The 26,150-nt window shown below is 44.8% G+C and overlaps 1 protein-coding gene across 2 annotated transcripts in view; it reads right to left on the reverse strand.

The window, feature by feature from the left end:
- The window catches only part of SNX29 (sorting nexin 29), a 590,085-nt gene that overhangs the window by 24,386 nt on the left and 539,549 nt on the right, over positions 1 to 26,150 (reverse strand). The window contains exon 21 of one of the 2 annotated variants that reach the window (XM_070568518.1): positions 6,155 to 6,442. The exons of the other annotated variant lie outside the window; for it this stretch is intronic. Coding sequence (XP_070424619.1) covers positions 6,418 to 6,442 — 25 coding nt within the window. The 3' untranslated portion in view covers positions 6,155 to 6,417. Of the gene's footprint in view, positions 1 to 6,154; positions 6,443 to 26,150 lie in introns of those variants that run through there. 2 annotated transcript variants of the gene reach the window in all.

Here is a 26,150-nt window from a genome sequence, read left to right on the forward strand (position 1 = left end):
GAATGGTAGGTCCATGGTCCCAACTATGACAGAGGATGAGGACTTGGACTATAGCAGTGACAACAGCAGGTGGCAGAAACATGGTGAGCCAAGTCAAGAGTTATATGTCACCAATTCCTTTGATCCAATCAAAATAGTTTATTTCACAAATGGGAAACTGAAGCCAGAGAGGTGAAGGGGCTTATTCAAGGTAATTCAATAATAGGAAAAAGCAGAAGGAGAGAGAAACCAAGCTGGCCCTGACCACCCAGGGTTGTGGTCTAAATACTCAAGAAGATCAGAGAAGAAGAGAAAAGAAAAATGATGATTAGGGTATGAAGCTAAGATAAAAGACACAGCTAAAACACACACGCTCCCAAAGGAGACGATCAAGAGGTCACTGCTAAGTGGAAAAATAGATAGTATAATTATAAAGCTGTCTAAAATGCCAGCCAGGGTCAGCCCTGTGACCCGTCCCTCCATGCCTGGCAGGGATGCTGGGGGAGGGCTGCCAGCCTCCCTGACATTCGCCTTCTCGGGAGAGGGTGCTGCCCCATGCCTGCCTCCCTTCTCCGCGGCGGAAGCTGTGGACTCCTCTCCAAGACAGCCGAAGCCTGTTGACAGCCTGTCCCACCTCTGCAGTCACATGGGAAAAGGTTATTTCCGGCATCCCACTTTTAGCCGCACATTAAACAGAAGGGGTCCTTCCCTTTTCCGTTGGTAATGACCCCCTGCCTCCAAAGAGGTGGCTTTTCAATGTCTTTCTCGAGAAAAAGAGACGGTGACTCACATCTCAGAAGCCTGAAATCACTAGTTTCGGGGCAAATGCATGTAGATATGGGTGAGTACTTTCAAGTTAATCCCTCCAGTCAATAGTCACTTGGTTTGTCAGGAAAGGAACAGATGGTAGGAGGTTTTAAAAGGAACCCAGAGACCAGAGACAAATATTTCCACCGCATCCTGGGTTGGACAGATCATTAAGTGGGTACTAAATTCTCCTGAAGGTTTAGGGAAGGACACGTAATTCTGGAAGGTTAGAAAGACTCTCTAAGAAGATCTAGTGTAGCAACGACCAATAAATGGCACGCTTATCATCACCTCCCCTCTCATACCCAAGCCAGACATTAATAATCTATCACAGCACTACTGCCTTCTGAATTCTCCTGGAGACCTGTTCCAGGCATTCCTTGTCAATCGTGGTTATCACCTTAGATCTGCATTGTCTTAAATAGTAAAATTTAAATTAAATTAAATTAAAAATACAGTTCCTCGGTCACACTAGCCACATTTCAGGTGCTCAGTAGCAACATGTGGCTAGTGACTACTGTTTTGGACAGCACAGAATAGAACATTTCAGAAGGTTCCCTTGGACAGTGCTGCCCGAGATCAATGTTTCCCAAATGTTGGGCATTCCTATATCTATGCTTTTTGTCACACTGATTCACTTTTTTAAAGGGTATTTATTTAATAAGGAAATTTTACATTACCAACCGAAACGGAAAGCCAGTATTGCTGGCCATAAAGAGAAGGTGACAGCAAACATAGCCACCCTGAGAGCCAAACAATGTAACTTAATTCTGCTGAGATGCTGCTGCTTCCAGAATTTTCTGGCCCACAAGACTGGAAGTATGGCAGTGTCTGGCTAATGGTTCACCAATATCAATGTTCTCTTTCTCCTTGGTTCGCTGTTAAGCCTTCCTGCCCAACCTCCTTGCTTCTAAGTGAGGCCCCATGGCCGTTTTGACCAATAGATTGCGGGAGGAAGTGACGCATGCCACGTCCGGGCCCAGCTCTAACACCCTCTCAAGCAGACCTCCATGCTGCCTTTGTTCCTCTGCCTGCCAGCTGGATGCAGGGGTATAAGGAAGACTCCAAGGCCTGAGGTTTGGCAGAGCCACTAGACGGATGAAGGTTGGGTGCCAGAGTGACTGAGTGGGGCAAGGAATAAGCCCTTATTGAGTTAAGACAGTAAGACTTTTGGAGTTGTTCGTTATAGCAGCTAGTCTTATCATCCTCATTACTCCACCACGTGTTGGAGGGTTAAAGACATACCAACACCCAGCTGTGGCTTTCTCCTTGGTGTGAGCAGAAAGACTGAAAAAGATCTTGAGATGAAGTAAGTTTCTCGCTAAGTGACTCAATGTTATTTAATGCCAGGTGAGTGTGCCTCCTGAAGTCACGTAACATGTCATGAGAGCTTCTTTTCTGCCCCTCTGGTGGTACCGGCCACTACTGTGGGAAACCTTGCCCGAGAAGAAACCGATTCCCACCCCTTATCCGCTCCCACCTTCTCATTTCCAGAGGGAAGGGAAGGTTTGGGCCCAGGGGAAGAGATGCCCCAAAGCGTTGGCTTCTTAATTGCCAAGTCGGGATCTTAAAGTACAACTCCTGACTCTTGCTCCAGTGGGTTCTTTCATGATCACTGCTGTGTCTCAAGGCCACCCCCCCCTCCCCAATAGAGAGGAGCATCAGTTGTTGAGTAAGGACCTTAGAGGTTGAGCCCTCCTAAGGAAAAGGCTAAATAATTATTTTAGTTGTCTTCCTACGCGATGTGGGCTTTTGGGGAACAGAACATTGTCTAGGGTTAGAAGAAATGTGGCTTTAGCTACTTATTCAGTTGCCTGAGTGTGTCTTGTGATGCCAATGAATTTAAAGGATTACCTTTTATCTCTTCTGGAAGCTACTGATGCTCTTTAGGTAGCTTGTTAAAATGATATGGTAGCCAGTCTTCAAAGATTGCTCCCGGTCCCATGCCTCTCAGTGTCCAGACCCTGCATAGACCCCTCCCCTTGACTTTGGGGTGGTCCTGGGACTCATTTTAACCCAGCGGAAGATGGCAGAAGTGACAGCATGCCAGCTCTGGGTCCAAGCCTTCAGAAGACCTGGCGTCTGCCACTTTTGTGCTTTTGGGATCCAGTCACCAAGGAAAGAAGGCCAAGTCATATGAAAAGACCACAGGAAGAGAGAGAGAAGTCCCAGCCTTCCTGCTGTCCCCTCCAAGGCACCAGGTGTGTGATGAAGCCATCTTGGTCACAAGTGCCATAACCGCCATCTGACAGCAACTGCATGGACCCCAAGTGAGACCAACTGAAGAACCGCCCAGCTGAGCACAGTGACCCCACAGAACTGTGAAAGGAAAATAATAAGTAAATAATGTGAATGCATTTCCTGAGGACAAAAGGGAGGCATAGAGAGGTTCAGTAAGTTCCTTTAAAAACTTAACCGAGATATGAAGGGTGCATTGGTACTAACAGGGAGACCACTCCAGACTGGGGACTAATACATGAAAAGGTCCTAAAGCAGGAAGGGGCATGTCATTCAAGGAATTGAAAGGGGCCACTGAGGGGAGAGTGGCATTTAATAGGCTGACCAGGGTGGCAGCACCCAGAGCTTGTAGAACCTTCTAGATCACATCTGTGATGGGTCTAGGCATGGGCATGTGATTCAGTTCTAGCCAATGAGAGTTAAAGGAAGTCTGGGGGGCTCTGGGGAAAGACGTTCCTCCCTGGTTAAAGGTGAGACGTTCCTCAGAGAAGCCCTTCCTGCCTTCCTGCTGTCAGGCATCAATGAGGTTGTGGTGCTCGTGCAACCTGAGCAGGAAGGTAAAAAAAAAATTGCAGAGAAGCTGTCCCAGAGCCCGTGCTGACATCATCAAGGGGTGAATTAAGCAACTTTGGGACCACCTTCCTCCAGGCTGCTCATCCAAGGGCATAAGAAACGTCCTTGTTGTTTGGGCCACTCTTAGCCAGGCCTTCTGTTATTTGCAGCCCAAAACTGTTGTCCCATTTTTCAGAAGAGAATTGGAGGATTGGCCAGGGGGAAGCTAGTGCCCACGCTCACCCAGGTGGGGTGCCCGACTACCCAGCCAGTGCATCAGCGACCCCTCAGCTCGGAGGAGCCCTGACCCGGAACTTGCTCCAGGGAGACAGAAGGCGCTACGGTGATCGCAGGCGCATGCGTATCTGGTCCCTAAGACTCCAGCATCTCTCGGCCTGCAAATGGGCTGTGTTCGTGATGCCACCCATCACCCATTGTTTCAGTTCTGTGAGCTGTTCCAGCAAATGATCGAATCCAAGGGGCGGGGCGGGGGGAGGAGGGGGGGTTGTGGGAACCTCCGATCTGTAGCCAAGTCGGACAGCAGTTTGGGTGACCTGGGGACCTACTGTTTGTGATTGGCGTCTGAGATGGGGGGCAGTCCCGTGGGACGCAGCCTTTAACCTGTGGGGTCTGCACCACCTCTGGTGGTGTCAGAACTGAACTGTAGGACACCCAGCTGGTGTCACAGAGAATTGCTTGGTGTGGAAGCCCCACACATCTGGCGGCAGAACTGAAGTGTAGTGGTGGAGAGGACAGAAGAAACATGGGAGTGTTTCCTAAGACAGCCCCCTTTTCATCCCAGCTCACTGCTCTGTTCCTCTCTGAACCTCGATTTCCTCATCTATAAAACATGAATCATAGTAGCTATCTCATAGGATTGTAATACAAATTAAAGAAGATAAATGTGGAAGCATTTTGAAAAAAACTATTAAATATTATATATTACCCTTCTCCTGTTAGACTGAGAATTACTTAAGAGCAAAGATCATTTCACCTTTAAAAAATTTTTTAATCCCCAGTTTGTAGCAAAGGATTTGGTGCATATCAGGGTGCTTGATAAATGCCGATGAAATAGCTGATACTTGATGAGCTCTTACTAGGGACTGTCTCATTTAATACTTACTACCCCTTGAGATAGACAGATATTATTATTAACTCATCTTACAGATGAGGAAAGGAAGTCTCAGAGAAGTTGGGTAAGTTTCCCAAGGCCACACAGTAAGTGGTGGAAGCAGGCCTTGAACCTGTTCTCTCTGCCCTCCGAGCTGACCCGCATAACCGTCACATTAGACTGGGATTCAAGGCACAGGAGCCACTTCATAAACCCAGGAGGGGGAGTCAACAGCGCTGTCAGAACAATTGGGCTACACGGAAGCACCGGGAAGAAATCTGGGAGCCGATTTTAAGACCTGTGGTTTGGACTTGAGCATCCCAACCCGCAGGGCGGGGCCTCCGCATTCCACCTGCTCTGCGCAGGAACCTCCACTGCAGTGGGGGCTGGTGACACATGCACCGGGGACCGGCTAGCCCACTCTAATCAGGAGGAGGTGTCAAGACCCATTAGGATCACCTGGAAAGACCATGCCCGGACATGCGTGACACCACACACGCTCCACATCTCTGCCTTCCCGCTCCAGCTAATGTTTCCTTAACATTTACTTATTTATTGGTAGTTTTTTAAAAATTAAAAGGATAATACACCCACATGGTAAACTTTTCAAACAGCACAAGAAGATATACAATAAAAACAGAGCTCTCTTTTGCCCCAGACTTCTGAGGCCAGCTCTCCGCAAGCCATGATTTAACAGTCTCTTGTGCGTCCTTCCAGAAACGTTTTACGCATACACAAACCTGCAAATGATCAGTTATCTCTCATTTTTTATTTATTTTGTTTTGTTTTGGTTTGGTTTTTGTTGTTTCGTGAGGAAGATTGGCCCTGAGCTAACATCTGTGCCAGTCTTCCTCTATTTTATGTGGGATGCTGCCACAGCGTAGCTTGACGTGTGGTGCTAGGTCCACACCCAGGATCCAAACCCACAAACCCCGGGCCGCCGAAGCGGAGCCCAGGAACTTAACCATGGCGCTACCAGGCTGGCCCCCTCTAACTTTTTAAAACACATACATGCAATTTTTTTTCAGTGAATAAGGCATTTTGGACATCTCTTAAAATCACAACATGTATAACTGCTACATTCTTCTCATGGCGGCCCAGTGCTCCAAGACGTGGTTTCCATATCATACTGATGGATATTTACGTTGTGTCCGGTCACCTGTTATTACAAGCAATGCTTCAGTGCGCTCTTTGGAGCATCCCTCTTTGCTCTATGTGCAGAATATCCATGGGAAACCATTTCCTAGTAGTGGAATTGCTGGGTCACTGGCTACACGTATTTTTAATTTCAATAGATATTGCCACCCAATGCAATATCATCAAGTCATTCCTCCCCCAAAATGTGTGAGTCTCTGGGGCTCACACAGTTCACTTCACTTCCTGGTGTATTGTCTGGCCACATGCCCAGCTGTGCAAGCAGTGCGGGTTAGCTAGCGAAGAGACTGAAGAAAAGATCTGGGGACAGCATACGAGACATATAGGTTTATTGGGACTTACATATAGGGAGTGTCCAGTGGCGGCTGGCTGGTTGGAGTTGAGTACCCACTACTGCGGGCAGAGAGGGCGTTGCTTATGTAGGTGGGGGAATAAAGGCTATGTGCATGCCAACAGGGACTGTCCTTCGTACAACCAGCATTCTCAGGAGCAGTAGCTCACATGGAGGGACTCTGTTCCTTCAAGACGTGATGTTCTTTGTGAGATGAGATCCGGGTTGGCCAGGCTCTGAATTGTCACAAATCCCAGATAGTTGGCATCCTGTCCAGAAGGGGGCCAAAAGGACACATGGTTGTTATAGGGCATGTAGGCTGGTGCCCCTACCTATGTGGAGCCACCTTGCCTCATTGAGATTCCACAAACGTCCCCTCGGCCTCTGCCACGTGTCTACCTCTAGGGAGAGCCTCTCATCAGTTAAAACACAAGTTATAAACCAGAACGATGAGGCTGCCTGGCCTTTAAAGATGTTTCCAAAAATGATTTGGACAATATAAATAACGCATACTCAGGTAAGTGATGGGAAAGACCTCCTAATGGGAAAGGGAAATGTTTATGACAATATTAAATGGCAAATGCAGACCGCAAAGAGTCATTCTTAAATTCGGGTCTGCATTCCTGGAAACTAGTTAAAAATACAGACGCCAGGACCCCAGCTCCAGAGATTCTGGCTCAGTACACTCAGGATAGGGCCAGGGCAAAAATCTACATTTTTAGCAAGCTCGCCAAGAGACGCCATGTGCCCATAACATGTTACATATTCACTATAATCTCAAATATGATCAAAGAACAAAAAAAGGCAATTCATCGAGGAGTGAACAGTGCTTGTCTCTGGGTGAGATGAATCTGAGATGAGTTTCTCCTCTGTGCTTTGCTGTGTTTCCCAAATTTTCCTCCTCAGAAAACAAAAGGATGCTCTCAAAATCTAGATGCTCCCCCTTCTCCCTTCCTTCTTTCCTTCCTTCCTAAACTCGGCCCAGATGGAAGGAGGCTAGAGGGAACCCTGGTTACAACACGTGGTCCTGGACCGGATGTTTTCCTCTAAAGAGCATCATCGGAGCAAGTATCAAAACTTGAATCAGGTCCCTGGGCGAGAGGCCTATGGGAGTTCTTTGTTATAATTTTGCAACTTTTCTGGGAATTGGAAACTTGAAAGCTTTCTGGGAGCGTCTCACCATCACCTTGGTGAGATAACAAGGCTTTTCTGCTGCTTGAGTCCTAAAGCATCATAATATGCCTCCGAGCCCTTTAAAAAAAAGCCTAATCTCCAAGGGAAAACAGGATTGAAACAAAAAAACAGCCCACTAATTGGGAAAAAATATTTACAAGCCACTTATCCAACAAAGGCTTAATCTCCATAATATATAAAGAACTCACACAGCTTAACAACAAAAAAACTAACAACCCAATCAAAAAATGGGCAGAGGACATGAACAGACATTTCTCCAAGAAGATATAAGTATGGCCAATAGACACATGAAAAAATGTTCATCATTGCTAATCATAAAGGAAATGCAAATCAAAACTACACTAAGATATCACCTTACACCCGTCAGATTGGCAAAAACATCCAAAACCAAGAGCGACAAATGTTGGAGAGGTTGTGGAGAAAAAGGAACCCTCATACACTGTTGGTGGGAATGCAAACTAGTACAGCCACTATGGAAAACAGTATGGAGATATCTCAAAAAGTTAAAAATAGAAATACCTTATGACCCAGCCATCCCACTACTGGGTATCTATCCTAAGAACCTGAAATAAGAAATCCCAAGAGTCCTTTGCACCCCTATGTTCATCGCAGCATTATTTACAATAGCCAAGACGTGGAACCAACCTAAATGCCCAGAAACTGATGATTGGATAAAGAAGATATGGTATATATACACAATGGAATACTACTCAGCCATAAAAAAGGACAAAATTGGTCCATTCGCAGCAACATGGATGGACCTTGAGGGTATTATGCTAAGTGAAATAAGCCAGACAGAGAAAGACAAACTATATATGACCCCACTCATAGGTGGAAGATGACATATAGACAAGGAGAACTGATCGGTGGTTACCAGGGAAAAGGCAGGGTGGGGGGAGGGCACAAAGGGGGAAGTGGTGTACCCACAACAAGACTAACAATAATGTACAACTGAAATCTCACAAGGCTGTAATCTATCATAATCTTAATAAAAAAAAATGTATGTTTCCAAAGTCAAATTTATATAAGGTAAATTTAAATAAATCTTGCTTCTAACTATGAAAAAAAAAAAAAAAAGCCTAATCTCGGATCGCCCTGGAATACCTTCTAGATAGAAGCCCACGCTGCTTCCGCCATAAAAAAATATTTATCAAAGTCAGGAAATTAACATCGATGTGGTACTATTATCTAATCTATGGATCGATTTCCCCAATAATGTCTTTTACATCAACAACTTTGTTTTTAATTGTATTTTCTCATCCAGGATCCAGTCCAGGATTATCCATTGCCTTTGGTGATCATGTCTCTTTAATCCCCTTTCATCTAGAATGTTCCTCAGCCTTTCGTTGCCTTTCATGACTTTGACATGTTTGCAGAGTACAAGCCAATTATCGTGTAGAATCTTCCTTAGTTTGGGTTCACCTGATGTCTTCTCATTATTAGATTCAGGCGATGCATCTTTGGCAGGAATGTCATGGACTTTCTTGTGGTTTTTCTTTGCATGGGAGACGAGGAGGCCCCGTGTTGATCTGTCCCGTTCTGATGTGATTAACTTTGATCACTCAGTTACGGGGGTGCCTGCCGGTTTTCTCCACTGTAAAGTGGCTACTCTTCCTCTGTAATCAATGAGGAAGATGCGGGGAGTTATTCTAGACCATGTGAATATCCTGTTTCTCATCAAACTTTCACTCTTCAGTTTCAGCTTCCATTGATGAGTCTCACTGAAACAAGCATTATGAAGGTTGCCAAATCTTACCGCATTCTTTGCAGGATTAAAAACAAGAATATATGTCAAGGGACCTTCATCCGCTAGTTATATTTCAAGGGAAACAATGTTATATGTCAGTTATATCTCAATACAGCTGGAAAGAAAGGGAAATATTCCAAGGAGACAATACAAGAGGTGAACAAAGATTTAAGTATAAAGATTATCATGGCAACATTGCTTATAACAGCAAAACATGGGAATAACCTAAGCAAAGCAGTAGCGTCAGTTGATATCAAGCTATATGAGGCAATCAATTAAAATGATGTTTTTGACGAGATTTTCACCATATAAAGCTAAATAATTAAAGGTAAGACGTAAAACTACATTTGGCTCAATGTAATGCAGGATCCTGAATTGGATCCTAGGAAAAAAAAAGACATCAGTGAAAAAGTTGGTGAAATTCAAATAAAGTCTGTAGTTGAGGTAACAGGAGTACACAAATAGTAGTTCTTGGTTTTAATAAATGTACCATGGTATGTAAGATATTAATATGACGGGAACTGGGTCTGGGGTGTCCCAGAACTCTCTATACTGTTTTTGCAACTTTTCTGTAAATCTAAAATTATTCCAAAATAAAAACGCCATTTAAAAAATTGACTTGAGAGTGACGGATATGTTCATTATCTTGATTGTGGCGATGGTTTCATGAGTATATACAAATGTCAAAACACATCAAATCATACACATTAAATATGTGCAATTTGTTGTATGGCAATTATACCTGAATAGAGCTTCCTTTTTTAAAAGAAAAACTGTGTTTGTTAAGCTCCCAATTATGTTAAAATCTATGCATAGAAAAAATACTGGATGGAAATATATCAAAATGTCAATGGGTGTTGGTATCTGTAGCTAGTGGGATTATGAGTGATTGCCATTTTTATTTTTATAATTTGCTGTAGTTTCCAAATTCCCTTATAATGGACGTGCAAGATTTGAGTAGACAGAGGAAACCACTTTTTTTTTTTTTTCTGAGGAAGATCGGGCTGAGCTAACATCTGTAGCCAATTTTGCTCTTTTTGCTTCAGGAAGAATGGCCCTGAGCTAACATCTGTGCCAGTCTTCCTCTATTTTGTATGTGGGATGCTGCCACAGCATGGCTTGATGAGCAGTGTGTAGGTCCATGCCCAGGATCCGAACCCTTGAACCCTGGGCCACCAAAACAGAGCACACAAACTTAACCACTAGACCACCGGGCCGGCCCCAAGGGAACCACTACTTTTAAATGAGATTTGTCATAATAAAACTTTTGCTTCCTTGTCCATAAAGTGGCTCACAGTGAGTAGGAGCTGAGGGCCATTCCCCTCCTTTGCTCATTAAGAGAATTTAAGTAAATAAAACCTGAAGAATGAAGAAAACCCCTCCCAGCCAAGGCCGCTCAGATCCCCAGTAATAGAGCCTGAAAATACACACATTACAATCTAAGATCCCGGAGCAGTGGTCCTCCAACCCTCCTGTGTGTGTGTTCTGGGGGGTTGCTTGTGAAATGCAGATCCCCAGGCCCCGCCAGCAGCAGCCATGACTCGGTGGGTCTGGGGAGGGTCCAGCGAATGTTTCCCGAGCATCTCGGGTGAATCCGACACAGGTGCCAGCGATACCGGCTCTGCCGTGGGGCCCGAGAAGCCCACGGTGAGTCTGCCTGGGGGGCTGGCGAGGCTCAGCCACGTGTGATCATGTTAATAAAGCCCAGGTGCCCCCAGCCCCTCCCAGCTAGGCCTTCCAGGTCTCCCACAGGCCCGGGAGGAGGTCGCTGGGTACCAGGAAGGTGCATGGCCTCCTCCCCTCCTTCCAGGGGAGACATGGGCAGGGCTGGGGCAGCCTCGTGGACCTCAGACAAGTGTCCATGTCCCTAATGACCAGCCTTGGGGCAGGCCTCCGAGGTGTCAGTCAACTCCAGGGGACTCAACTGAGTGGTGGAATTAGGAGAGGGGATCATCTGAGGGAAGCCAAGATGGTGAGGAGGGGCAGAGGCCGCATGGCTGGGGGGACGGAGGCTGGACTGTCTGGGTGACAGGGCAAGATGAGAACCGCTGGCATCTGCGAGGGCTGCAGGGAGAGACAGAATCACAGGAGAGGGCGGAGGGACCAGAAGCCAAGTCCCGGAGGAAAGCTTTGTAGACGGCAAGCGCCACGTTCTGGACACTACTCTTGGAGTGAGAGGATGGATGTGCAGAAAGGACAGCGACGCTCCCGTCCCTTCATCCCCTCCGCTGGCTGTGACCTGATTAGGAAGCGGCCCCAGCTGTGCTGGCAGCCGCCACCACCTCCCAGGTAATCACTCAACCGGAGAGACAGAGTCCTGTGTCGCAGCTCCTGCCACACCTGTCTCCACCTGGCTCCCCTCGTGAAAGGGAATCTTCAGAATGTCACCTTGACAGGGAGGTCCTCCTGGGAGGAACCTGGGGAGAGACTCGACCCCATCCGGGACAGTTTTCCATGGTCTGGTGGGGGCAGCTGATAAGTAACTGACCATTACAACACAGCCTGAATGAGAAGAAGCCTGAAGAAGGGGCCCCAAGCCCAGCCAGGGAGGTCAGGGAGGGCTTCTCAGAGGAGGTGGAAGGTCAAGGGTGTTTGCAGGCTGAGAGAACAGCTTTAGCTGCATGCAGGTGGGGAGTTAGGGGCAGGTGGAGGTAGCAAGAATGCTCGTAGAGCAGGGGTTCTCAAAGTGTGGTCCCCGGACCAGCAACATGAGCATCACCTGGGAGTTTGTTGGAAATGCACATTCTCAGGCCCCGCCCAGACTGGGTGACTCAAACTCTGAGGGTGGGGCACAGCCAGCTGGATTTTAATCAACCCTCCTGGTGATGTGGATGCATGAGCAAGTCTGAGAAGCCCGGTCATATGGTTCTTTGGTGACTGAAAGGTCAGAGCTTACGTTCTCTCACAGGCTCCTCCAGAACAGCAGCAAGTCCAGCTGTCCCAGGCCTGGAGCTGCCCCCATTTGGTGGGCCTCTTAGGGGGAAAAAAAAAATGCAGAGTGATGGATATAAAATCATTTACTGTAGGGTCTTGGAAGGGGCCTTGCAAGTGAGGGAGGCTGACGCTTCACTGGCTTCGTGTTACGTTTGCCTCCAGAGGGACAGCTCTCAGTGTCGGCAGAGGGAAGAAGGAAGCTGGCAGCAGAACATGCAGGACGAGCTGTCCCACTTCCTCCTGCCAAGGTGGCCCGTGGCTTTGCCCCCAGGGAGAAATCCTACACGGCTTCTGTAGACGGCTAGGAAGGTGTCACACTGCTTGCTTATCGTAGGCAGCGGGTCTCGGACTGTGGCGTGCATCACGCTTGTTAAACACAGCTGGCTGCCCACCCCCGACGCTAAGAGTTTTTGATTCTATCAGTCTGGAGTGGGGCCCATGAGTTTGCATCTCCAGCTCCCGGGCAGGCCTGTCTAGACAATTTTCAGGGCCCCTGGTCCAAGTTAAGAATTTCAAGATGGTGACAGCAGAGCAGGAGACAAAGCAGGGACCCTTCTGAGCGCAGGACCCAGCATGGCAACAGAGACTGCGTGGCTATGAAGCTGGTCCTGCCTCCCAGGTGATGCTGATGGGGCGGGGGGGAGGGTTCGCGCTTTGAGAACCACAGCCTTAGAGTGTCCAGAATAAGAGCAGTACCTTTGGAAATGGAGATAGATATTATGAGTTTATTACAACGTATGAAATATTACTTTACAGTTTGTAAAGCATCGTTACCTTTCATCCTCATAACAACTTTTATTAAGGGCCAGGTCTGATGCTAAGCATCGTTTGTGCTTCCCCTCATGAGGTGCGCTCATCAACCCTGAAAGTAGTTGCTGTTATTCCCGCTCTGCAGATGCGAAAACTGAGGTTTTACATAGGAGTGAGCTGGAGCACGTGGTTGGTGGGGTCAGGATCCTAATCCAGGTCTGCCTGATGGCACAGCTCTGGGGATGTCCCACCATAGTGCCGTGGCTCTTGCAACTCATAGGATTGGCTGGGGTCTGGTGGCCAAGGCCAGGACCCAACATGCAGGCCACAGCCTTCCAAGCCACTGCTCCCAGTGTGCACGTGTGGAGCAAGCGGCTTTGTGGCTGGGGATGGTCGCTGCCTAAACACCACCTCGTGACCCCAGCGAGGGTGCAGAGGAGGCCTGGGTCCACCTGAAGCCTCAAAGGCCCAGTGTAGCTGTCAGCACTCTATTTTCTTCCTTATATTACGCAAGCTCAGCTCTGACTCCCAGGTTCCGGGGCTGAGAGGGGACCCCCTCTCCTGACGTCTGTGCAGCCTCCCTGGGGGTCTCCCTGCTTCCCCTGATGGCCCCAAGTTCCCTTTCCCCATGGCAGCCAGATCATCCTTGGAAGATGTGATCAGCGGCTGCTGCTCCCCGCTTAGACTCGAATGGCAGCCGACCGCACTGGAGATGACCTAAACTCTTTGGTGCGGCCAGAGGACCCTCTGATTTTGCCCCCCTGACTGCCTGTCCAGGGCCCAGTCCCTCCTGTGCTCTCGCTCCAGCCACACGTTTTCCTGCAGCTCTGCAGACAGCCGTGCAGGTGCTGCCTCCGGGCCTCCGCGTCAGCAGTCCCTCTGCCGGCATGTTTTCACCCCAGATCTCGTGGCTGACGTTAGTGGTTCAGGTGTCAGCTTTTCAGAGAAGCTGCCTGACTAAGTAATCCGCTATTGAGTCATCCCTTTCTTTCCCTCAGAGGGCTTATTGTGATCTGAAATCACTATGTCATTAATTTGTTGGCTTATCTGTCGGTTTCCTTCCCACTCCAGTTTAAGTGCCAAGGGGGGCAGTGATTTATTTTTTCTTTTTATAGCTGTGTCCCTGGCACCTAAAACAGTGTCTGGCACATAGCAGGTACTCAACTAACATTTTTGGCTTGTAAATGCCTCTCTTTTCTTTCATTGCTCTGATCATAAACCTTGAGGTTGTCCTGGACGTCTCCCTTTCTCTCATATTCCACCGCCAGTCCTTCAGAAATCCTGTTGGCTGTTCCTTCAAAGGGCCTCCCCAGTCTGATCACTTCTCGCCGCCCTGGTCCGAACCACCACTGGGTCTTGCCTGGACTGGTCAGTAGCCTAACTGGGCCCCTTCTGCCTTCCCCTGCAGGCCGTTCTCTGCTGAGCCCTGACAACGTTCAGGACTGGATCATCCTCTGCTGTGGGGGTCGTCCAGTGCGTCCCTGGGCTTCTCCCAACAAGAAACCCCTGACTTGTGACAATGTGTCTTCAGACACTGCCGAATGTCCCCTGGGGGCCTGGTCACCCCTATCTGAGGACAGCAGCCCTTGGAAACATCCTCTTGAAACATGAAGTATGCGATGTCCCTCCTCTGCTCGGAACCCTCCAAAGGCTTCTCTCAGTAGCATCCAGAGCCCTGTGTCTCTGACTTCATCTTCCACCCTCATTCTCTCCCCTTCCAGCCACCATTGCCCTCCTGCTGCTTCTCAAACCCACCAGGCGTCCCCTTCCTCGGATCCTTTCCCCCCTAATTCCCTCTGGAATGTCCTTCTCAGATGTCCCCATGCCCACAGCTCCTCTCCGGCCCTCTGCTCTGTCGTCACCTCGGCAGAAAGACTTTCTTGAATGTTCCATCTCAACTAGCTCCCCTTTTCTTTCTTCCGGGGTGTGAAACCCCTGAAAGAAGAGGCTCTTCTTTCCCCGGCACGTAGTAGGTGCTCAGCGCCTGACTGATGGAGAAACCACACTCCTGGCCGCCCTCCTGGTCCCCCAAGCTTTAGGCATTTTCTGAGAATGGCCTTGTGGGGATGTTCGTAAAGCACTTAGCACGGTGCTGGTACTCATCCCAGGGCTCAGGGGATGGACCTGCATCCTCGTTGCCTGTCAGCTCTCAGCTCCGTCTTCCCGTACAACCCTTGCCTTCCCCCCAAGACAAAAATCAGCCTCTGTTAGAATCTCTCATTATGCCTTTATTTTGTACATAAGTTATAGCTATTTTTGTACAGTATTTGAGCGTCCGTCTCACTGTGTCAGTCAGGATGTGTTGGGCTCTGCTGCAGTGACAGACACTTCATCGCAGTGGCTTCACACACTGAAGCCTAGCCCTCATGGTGCATGAGGACACTCGCTGTCCTCCATGTGGTGGCCCAGGATCTGGGCTGGTTCCACCAGCTCAGTCCATGGCCTGCAAGGAGAGCGGAGGGTCGTGCCTCGGCTCCTAAGAGCTTCAAGAAGGAGAGGACACCCTCGCTGCCGCTTAGCGCTTAGAGGCTGGAACCAATCACAGGGTCCCACCTCACTGCAGAGGCGCTGGGAAATGGCAGGGGAGGAGGCAGCAGGTGGGAACCTGGCATCGGTAATTGTTGGCACTGTCACCCACTGGGCACTGAGCTCCTGGGACTCAGGGTCGTGTCTGTCCTGCTCATTTCTGTGTCCTGTGTGCCTAGCCAGTGCCTGACCCATAGGAGGTGGCCACTAAGTGGTGGTTGCCTGAAGGAATGAGCCTTTGGAGTGAACTCAAGCTTCAGGACGTGGCTTGGTCTCCCGACTCTGCCATTTTCTTTGTCACCTTAGACATGTCTCTGAGCCTCCGCAGTCTGTCTTGGGATCTGGGAAATGCAAATGATGCGCCTAGCCTGTGGGCTGTTAGGAGACTCGGCTGTGAAAATGCACGTGACTGCTTAGCGCAGTGCTGGCACACAGTGGGTGCTCAATAATCCACCCCAACATGCTGGCCTCTGAAGTGGGTCATCATACATAGAGCGCACACAGCAATGACAAGAATGCTTTTGTCTGATGCATTAAGGATTAGACTCAGTTGTGACCACAGACCCCTGAGATGGGCATCAGATATCTCGGAGGTGGAGGCTGAGGCGTGAGGGAACGTCCCCTCCTGGTGGTCTTGCCTTCCGTCACCAGTCACCGGGGGAGAGCACCGAACACAGACTCTACTGTGAAATCCCAGGTGTCCCCCTTCCTGGCTGTTCACTCTTGGGCGAGTGGGTGGTTCTCTGTAAAGTGGTGGGAATGGTAGTTCTTATTTCACGAGTTGCTCTGAGCATTAGTGAGAATGTCCATGCAAAGGGCTGAGCACAGTGCCTGACACACAGTAGGTTCTCACCGGGTGGTTCTCTTTTCCTTTGTACCTCTTGGCCTTGTGATATTCTGGGAAGTAGTGCCCCGGATGGGATCCCAATGCTCCCTCCCACAAGGAGAGTTGGGGGCCCCTGTTGGTGCCTGGGGGAGAGAAGAAAAGGCGTGGGGGAGGGGAGCTTTAACAAACAACAGGGAACAGCGTGGGAAGGGGAGAGAGCATGGGGCTTAACCAGTTAGCTCTGGTCCCAACAATGACATGGCTCTGCTTCTCACTAATAGCATGACCCTAATATGTTACTTTCCCTCTCGGTTTCCTGTCTGTAAACTGGAGGGGTACAGATAAGTGATAAAGAATGGAAGGCATTTGGTACCACGATCTGATCAATGGATGGAACCCATTACCTTTTATTATCATTCTTATTCCCTTGTTTACTATTTAGTACTCAATGTGCTGTTTAAGGACTGGGCTGTGGACATCATGGAAAAAGAGTCACAGAAAGAACAGAAAAGGATAATGGGATGGATCCGTAGGAGGATGGAAGGTACCGGTGTGGGAGGATGGGAGGCATAAGTCCTGAAATATTCATGAATATCGATCAGAGAGCTGCTGTGTCAGGTTTCAGGAGGCTGAGAGAAGGCTGTCTTTACCCGTGGCCAGAATATGGATCCAGACAGGCAGACTTAGTCTAGACCCACGGGGTCCAGGACCGTGGCCACCACCACACGTGGATTCAAACACGTGAAACGTGGCTAGTGGGACAGAGAAAGTGAGGTTTGAATTTTAATCTTAGATTAAATTTTAACACCTGATCCTTAGTGCAGTTCCTGGAAAACTTTTAAGTATGATTGGAACAACTTGGGTACATGAATCTCCTTTTTCAACTGAAAAGTTTATGAAATTTAAAATATAATTCCAAGAAAAATTTAGCATCTGGATTAAGATGCCGTAAGTATAAAATACATGCTGAATATCGAAGAATTAGTACCCCTCCAGAAAAAAGAACGTAAATATCTTGTTAATTTTGTAGCCAGTTAAAATAACACAATATATTGTATTAAATATATGAAGATTAATTTCACCTGTTTACTTTTACGCTAACATGGATCCTGGAAAGTGTTAAATTATGTATACGGTTTGCATATACGGTTTCCTTGCACAGCACTGTTCTAGAGGTTCCACTCTACTTTATTTTTGGCAACATTTAGTATTGCTCATATTTTAAATTTTGGCCAATTTGGTAGCCAAAGATGGTATCTTGTGTGTGTGTGGTTTTTTTCCACTTTTCTTAACTTTCACTGAGATCAGACATTTTCTTGGGCTTATTGGCTTATAATTCTGCAACTGCCTATTTTGCTATCAGAGAATTTGTGTTTTTCACATTGGTCTGTGGAAGCTCTTTCTATATTAAATGTGGTATCTTTTACTTTTGAGGTTTGTTGTTTACCTTTCAATTTTTGCTTACGTTATTCGATGTAAAACCGTTCAAAGTTTTTGCAATCTAGTCTTTTCTTTATGTTCAGGCACCATATTGTTTGGTTTGGGGTTTTTTATGGTTTATTTTTTACTATTCGAATGATTTCAACTGGGCTTTATTTTAGAATGAGGTATGAAGTGAGTACCCAACTGAGAAATTTTGGAGGAAAAACAGCTATTTTAAATGGGTTTTTAATTAATGAGTAGGGCATACTTCATTCTGGTGTGTGTGTTTTTGGTTTTTTTTTTGGGTGGAGACTTATGGTTTTATGTCTTTATAGTTCTTTACAGTTTTGGAGCACTTTTGCTTATATTATCTGCACAAGACTCAAAGGGGTCCAGGACGGTAGATAGGGCATGCCACATTATCACATTCGATGTATACAGAGTCCTAGACTCAGTGATGTCAAACGGCTTGCGCAAAGATCGCCAGTTTAGAAGTGGTGGGACTTGAATGTGAGAATTCTGATTTTGTGACTGGACACATGCTGTGTCACTGGGAACCAGAAGAAATGCTATTTGCTCAGGTGATTAAGTTGATCTCTAGGAACTTGAACAAGCAGAACACTTTACTCCAGAAACTGGTTTACTTGAGTAAAGCGAACACAACCTCACCCATCTCAGAGTCAGGTTCCCTGCGCACATCCATTGCCCTTTTTAGGATTCAAGCAGACATTTCTTAAGGTCCTTTTCAAAACTTTAAATATATTGACCAAGAGTGAGTTATTCTCAATCCTTTCAGAGAACTACATTCTTTACAAACTGGAAGTTTTTTTAAAAAAACTTTATTGAGGTCATAATACTTTATACCATTGTCAAATTTCAGTTGTACGTTATTATTTGTCTGTCACCATATATATGTGCCCCTTTACCCCTTATGCCCACCCCCAACCCCTTTTCCTTATGGTAACCACTAATCTCTTCTCTTTGTCCGTGTGTTTATCTTCCACATATGAGTGAAATTATACAGTGTTTGTCTTTCTCTGTTTGGTTCATTTCAGTTAGCATAATAACCTCAAGCTCCATCCATGTTGTTGCAAATGGGATGATTTTGGTTTTTTCTGGCTGAGCAGTCTTCCATTGTGTATATCTACCACATCTTTACCCAGTCATCAGTTGATGGGCACTTGGGTTGCTTCCACATCTTGCCTATTGTGAATAATGCTGCAGTGAACACAGGGGTGCATAAATCTCTTTGAATTGTTCAAGTTCTCTGGATAAATACCCAGTAGTGGTATAGCTGGGTCGTATGGTATTTCTATTTTTGATTTTTTGAGAAATCTCCATACTGTTTTCCATAGTGGCTGCACCAGTTTGCATTCCCATCAGCAGTGCATGAGGGTTCCCTTCTCTCCACATCCTCTCCAACATTTGCTCTTTTTTGTGTCGGTAATTATAGCCATTCTAACAGGTGTAAGATGATATCTCAATGTAGTTTTGCTTTGCATTTCCCTGATTAATGATGTTTTGAGCATCTTTTTATGTGCCTGTTGGCCATCTGTATATCTTCTTTGGAAAAATGTCTGTCCATATCCTCTGCCCATTTTTTGATTGGGTTGTTTTTTTGTTGTTGATTTGTATGAGTTCTTTATATATTTTGGAGATTAATCCCTTGTTGGATATATGATTTGCAAATATCTTATCCCAGTTGGTGGGTTGCCTTTTCATTTTGTTCCTGGTTTCCTTTGCCTTGCAGAAGCTCTTGAGTCTGATGAAGTCCCATTTGGCCTTTTTTTTTCCTTTGTTTCCCTTGCTCGAGTAAACATGGTATTCAAAAAGATCCTTCTAAGACCGTTGTCAAAAAGGGTACTGCCTATATTTTCCTCTAGGAGATTTATGGTTTCACATCTTACCTTCAAGTCTTTGATCCATTTTGAGTTAATTTTTGCGTATGGCGAAAGATAATGGTCTACTTTCATTCTTTTGCATGTGGCTGTCCAGTTTTCCCAATGCCATTTATTGAAGAGACTTTCCTTTCTCCATTGTATGTTCTTGGCTCCTTTGTCGAAGATTAGCTGTCCATAGATGTGTGGTTATATTTCTGGGCTTTCAATTCTGTTCCTTTGACCTGTGTGTCTGTTTTTGTACCAGTACCATGCTGTTTTGATTACTGTAGCTTTGTAGTACATTTTGAAGTCAGGAATTGTGATGCATCCAGCTTTGTTCTTTTTTTCTCAGGATTGCTTTAGCTGTTAGAGGTCTTTTCTTGCCCCAGATGAATTTTAGGATGCTTTGTTCTATTTCCATGAAGAATGTCATTGGGATTCTGACTGGGATTGCATTGAACCTGTAGTTTGCTTCAGGTAGTGTGGACATTTTAACTATGTTTATTCTTCCGATCCATGTGCATGGACTGTCTTTCCATTTCTTTGTGTCATCATCGATTTCTTTCAATAATGTCTTACAGTTTTCATTGTATAGGTCTTTTACCTCCTTGGTTACATTTATTCCTAGGTATTTTACTCTTTTTGTTGAGACTGTAAATGGGATTGTATTCTTGAGTTCTCTTTCTGTTAGTTCAATATTAGAGTATAGAAATGCAACTGATTTTTGTAAGTTGACTTTTTACCCTGCAACTTTGCTGTAGTTGTTGATTATTTCTAATAGTTTTCTGATGGATTCTTTAGGGTTTTCTACATATAAAGTCATGTCATCTGCAAACAGTCAGAGTTTTCCTTCTTCCTTGCCAGTTTGGATTCCTTTTGTTTCTTTTTCTTGCCTAATTGCTCTGGCCAAAACCTCCAGTAGTATGTTGAATAAGAGTGGCAAGAGTGGGCACAGTTGTCTTACTCCTGTTCTTAGAGGGATGGCTTTTAGTTTTCCATTGTTGAGTATGATGTTGGCTGTGGATTTGTCATATATGGCTTTATTATGTTGAGGTACTTTCCTTCTCTACCCATTTTATTGAGAGTTTTTATCATAAATGAATGTTGGATCTTATCAAATGCTTTCTCTGCATCTATTGAGATGATCATGTGATTTTTATTCCTCATTTTGTTAGTGTGGTGTATCATGTTGATTGATATGCAGATGTTGAACCATCCCTGTGTCCCTGGTATAAATCCCATTTGATCATGGTATATGATCCTTTTAATGTATTGCTGTATTCAGTTTGCCAATATTTTGTTGACAATTTTTGCCTCTATATTCATCAGCGATATTGGCCTGTAATTTTCCTTCTGTGTGTTATCCTCGTCTGGCTTTGGGATCAGGGTGATGTTGGCCTCATAAAATGTGTTAGGAAGTGTTCCATCTTCTTCAATTTTTTGGAATGTTTTGAGAAGGATAGGTATTAAATCTTCTTTTAATGTGTAGTAGAATTCTCCAGAGAAGCCATCTGGTCCTGGGCTTTTATTTTTTGGGAGGTTTTTGATGACTGTTTCAATCTATTTACCTGTGATTGGACTATTCAGATTGTCCATTTCTCTTTGAGCTTTGGGAGGTTGTTTACATCTAAGAATTTATCCATTTCTTCTAGACTGTCCAGTTTGTTGGCATATGATTTTTCACAGTATTCTCTTATACTCCCTTGTAATTCTGTGGCATCTGTTGTAATTTCTCCTCATTTATTTCTAATTTTATTTATTTGAGCCTTCTCTCTTTATTTCTTAGTGAGTCTGGCTAAGGGTTTTTCAATTTCATCTTAAAGGACCAGCTCTTAGTTTCACTGATCCTTTCTACTGTTTATTTTAGTCTCTATTTCCACTCTAATTTTTATTGTTTCCCTGCTTCTGCTGACTTTAGGCTTTTTTCTTCTTTTTCTAGTTCTGTTTGTTATAGTTTAAGACTACTTATTTGAAATTTTTTCTTGTTTGTTAAGGTGGGCCTGTATTGCTGTGAATTTCCCTCTTAGGACCACTTTTGCTGCATCCCATATGAGTTGGTATGGTGTATTTTCATTTTCATTTAGCTCCAGATATTTTTTAATTTCTGATCAATTTGTTGTTCAGTTTCCACATAAACATATTTGTCACTTTCCCAGCTTTTTTCTTGTAGTTGATTTCTAGTTTCATAGCATTATGGTCAGAAAAGATGCTTGATATGATGTCAATCTTAAATTTATTGAGACTTGCCTTGTTTCCCAACATATGGTCTATCTTTGAGAAGCTTCCATGTGCACTTGAGAAGAATTGATTCTTCTGTTTTTGGATGGAGTGTTCTATATGTATCTATTAAGTCCATTTGGTCTAGTTTTTCAGTTAATTCCACTATTTCCTTGTTGACTTTCTGTCTGGATGATCTCTCCATTGATGTACGTGGGGTGTTAAGGTCCCCCACTATTATTGTGTTGCTGTTAATATCTCCTTTTTGGTCTGTTAATAGTCGCTTTATGTACTTTGGTGCTCCTGTGTTAGGTGCATATATATTCATAAGTGTTATGTTCTCTTGGTGGAAAGTCCCTTTTATTATATACTGCCCCTCTTTGTCTCTCATTGCCTTTTTTATCTTGAAGTCTACTTTGTCTGATTCAAGTATGGCAACACCTGATTTCTTTTGTTTGCCATTAGCATAGAGTATCGTCTTCCATCCTTTCACTGTGAGGTTGTGTTTGTCTTTAGAGCTGAGATGTGTTTCCTGGAGGCAGCATATTGTTGGGCCTTGTTCTTTAATCCATCCTGCCACTCTGTCTTTTGATTGGAGAATTCAATCCATTTACATTTAGAGTGATCATTGATATATGAGGGCTTAATACTTCCATTTTCTCTCTTGTTTTCCAGTTGTTCTGTATTCCCCTTGTTTCTCATACTGTGTATTTCAGACTGCCGATTCAGTTTGATGGATCTCTCTGATGGTTTTCTCAGTTTTCTCTTTATCATTTGTGTCTCTGTTCTGATTTTTTGTTTAGTGGTCACTGTGAGGTTTGTTTAAAATATCTCATAGATAGTCCATTTTCTGATAGCCTCTTATCTCCTTAGTCTAAGCAGGTTCCATCCTTTTCCTCTTCCCCATCTAAGTTATTGTTGTCACAACTTATTCTATTTTGTGTTGTTAATCTGTGGTTAAAATGAGGTGATGGTAGTTATTTTTGATGCTTTCCTTTCCTTTATCCTTAACGTTATAATAGTGTTTGCTCACCTGTTCTGACGTACGGCTGCAATTGTCTGATTTTGCCTGCCTATTTATCTCCTTGCTCAAGGCTTTGTAAACCCTTTATCTTTTTTTTCCAGGTATGAGGGGCTTCTTGATCATTTCTTGTGTGCATGTGTGTGTGTGTGGGGGGGGGGGGTCTTGTGATGAACTCCCTCAGCTTTTGTTTACCTGGGAAAGTTGTTATTTCTCCATCATATCTGAAGGATACTTTCACTGGATAGAGTATTCTTGGCTTAAAGATTCATCTTTCAGAATTTTCAATATATCATTCCACTCTCTCCTAGCCTGTAAGGTTTCTGCTGAGAAATCTGCTGAAAGCCTGATGGGGGTTCCTTTGTAGCTTATTTTCTTCTGCCTTGCTGCCCTTAATATTTTTTCTTTGTCATTTATCTTTACCAGTTTTAACAATATATGCCTTGGAGAAGGTCTCTTTACATTGATGTAATTAGGGGTTATACCAGCTTCTTTTACTTGTAATTCCAGCTCCTTCCCCAGGTTTGAGAATTTCTCAGCTATTATTTCTTTCAACAAGCTCTCTGCTCCTTTCTGCCTCTCTTTTTCCTCTGGAATACCTACAATCCTTATGTTGCATTTCCTAATTGAGTTGGATAGTTCTCAGAGAATTTCTTGATTTCTTTTCAGTCTTAGTTTTCTCTCATCCCCTGTCTGAAGCATTTCTATATTTTTGTCTTCTAAATTGCTAACTTTGTCCTCCATATTATCAGCTCTCTTACTTAGGGACTCCAGATTTTTATTTATCTCATTCACTGTGTTTTTCATCTCCAACATCTCTGATTGGTTTTTCTTTATAGTTTCAATCTCTTTTGTGAAGAATTCTCTCTGTTCATTAATTTTATTCCTATTTCATTGAACTGTATTTTTGAGTTTTCTTGTAACTCGTTGAGTTTTTTTTATGATAGCTATTTTGAATTCTCTGTCATTTAGATTGTAAATTTCTGTGCCTTCAGGATTTATTTCTGGGCGCTTGTCATTTGTCTTTTGGTGTGGAGTATTAGTATATCTCCCCATACTACTTGGGGTAAATTTGTGCCTTTGCATAGTGATAGTATCTGGTTGCAGATTCCACCTGTCCCCTATGGGGTGGAGGGTTGGAACTCTGTATTCTGAGCCCCCCACAATCCAAGACAGCTGTGCCTGTCCTTTGGAAGCTATGCTGACAGAGCCCATCTACATTACCCTCTGGCCACGGCTGCTTTACAAACACTATGTGCAGGTGCTCTGGCAGGGGTCCCTTGCTCTGGCCGATTGGCTGACATGGTGTGCCAGGTGGGGGGAAGGGTGCTTTCTTTCACATGCGCAATCTTGGATGTGCTTGCTGTCTGCCTTCCTGGGCTGCTCAGCTTGGTGAATATGCCCCCATGATTGCTTAGCCTCCTCTGTGTGAGCTTTCCCATGAGTGGGGAGGCACTCCAAGAGCAAAGGCGTTCCTACAGAGGACTGCCCCTTCCCCTCTCCTCTCAGAGCTGTGTGCAGTCTCACACCCTAGGTCACTGCCATTGGGGAGGGAGAGGGCATCCCCTTACCTTCTTCCACTGCCTCCCAGAGGGTCCAGCACCTCCATCTTGGGTCCCTGGCTGTGTATGGCTGGGTGGGTCTCTCAAACATCTATTATGTTCTGTGAATGTCCTCTATTGATTTATAAGTGTATTTTTTGTTCTATCTTATGGGAGAGAGCCTAAGGGAAGAACTCACTCTGCCATGATGCTGATGTCACTCAGGACAACATTTTTTTTTTAAAGATTTTATTTTTTCCTTTTTCTCCCCAAAGCCCCCGGTACATAGTTGTATATTCTTCTTTGTGGATTCTTCTAGTTGTGGTATGTGGGACGCTGCCTCAGCGTGGTTTGATGAGCAGTGCCATGTCCACGCCCAGGATTCAAACCAACGAAACACTGGGCCGCCTGCAGTGGAGCGCGCGAACTTAACCACTTGGCCACGGGGCCAGCCCCTCAGGACAACATTTTTAAGAGGAGATTTAAATTACACACTATGGAAATCTCATTTCTAGGTCTCCTGGGTCCCCCTGAGTCCTTCCTAGGATTCCCACAGCCACTGCAGATCACAGCACCAGAGAGGCTGTGGTAGGGTCACCAGAGACTCTTAAGGGCAGGTGACCTGTGAACTGGAGCCCAACATGAATGTTTTTAAAAGGTTGTTAAGACTAAAGTCCTCTGACCACTAGACTAGCAGTGATCCCAGGACTGCCTTCCTTTCTCTCCTCTAGGTGCAGTCTCTGTCATCAGTTTTCAGTGTGACCTTCCAGACCTCTTCCTATGCATTAATGTCCATGCCCTTAGAAACCGTTGTGTGTTTTGATATAAAGAGTATCAAGTTGTAGGTATCATCCTTCAACTTGCTTTCATCACCTCATATCTCAGAGCTAGGTCAGTGTATGTAGATTTCCTTCTTTCTAATTGTCGCACAGTATGTTATAGCAGAGATACATCAAAGTTTTTCTAGCCATCCACCTATTGGTGGGCATTTGGATTTTCTGATCTTGCTGTTATGCACAATGCGAGGAACACTCTACTTCTGGCTTTCTTGGTGACACGGCAAACGCTTTTCCAGGGGAGATCCTGAAAAGTAGAATTGCCCCATCCCAGGGTATGTGCATATTTTGCCACCAAAACGTTCTCCAAAATGGGTACAGCAATTTACCACTGGCAACATGAGAGTACATTCTTAAGGTTTTGTCAGTTAATAGGTAGAAACATTATTTCATTATTTTAATTTGCATTTCCGATTGCTAATAGGACCACACATTTTTTTCATACGATCACTGCTTATTTGTATTTCCTCTTCTGTGAACTGCTTATTCATAACCAATGCCTGTTTTTGTAAAGACCAACATAAAAGAGGATTTTTTTTCTCCTAAAAACAATGTATATACTCTAGATAATAATTATTGTTATATACATTCCAAATACCTTCTGGAATGTTGCTTGCCTCAATTTTATTTGTATTATATTTTGTTATGCCAAACCTTAACATTTTAGTATAGTCAAATTGATTAGTCTATTCTTTAATGGCTTTTAAAACCTTTTATTTGTAAAGGGCTTTAAAACCACTAAGTCATAAACATCTGCTCTTGATACAATATCTTAACAGTTTTGGCTTTTACTAAAATTTATTTTTGTGTGTCATATGACATAGGGATCCAACTTATATTTTTCCTAAATGACAGCCAATTGTCTCAACACAAAGTATTGAAGAGACTTTCTTTTTCTGCTCATATGAAATGCCTCTTTTAATGTATATTAAACTCTTATCTCTTCTTGAGTCTGTATTGTCTTTCATAGATTTATTTGTGTATCCCTGCTCTAGTATCACACAGCTTTGTAATATATCTTTGATATTTGGTGGGACAAATGGACAAGTTTGCCCCTCCCTCTGCACAAAATTGTCCCTGGTT

The sequence above is a fragment of the Equus przewalskii genome, chromosome 12 (assembly GCF_037783145.1).
Source record: "Equus przewalskii isolate Varuska chromosome 12, EquPr2, whole genome shotgun sequence".
Taxonomy (NCBI): Eukaryota; Metazoa; Chordata; class Mammalia; order Perissodactyla; family Equidae; genus Equus; species Equus przewalskii.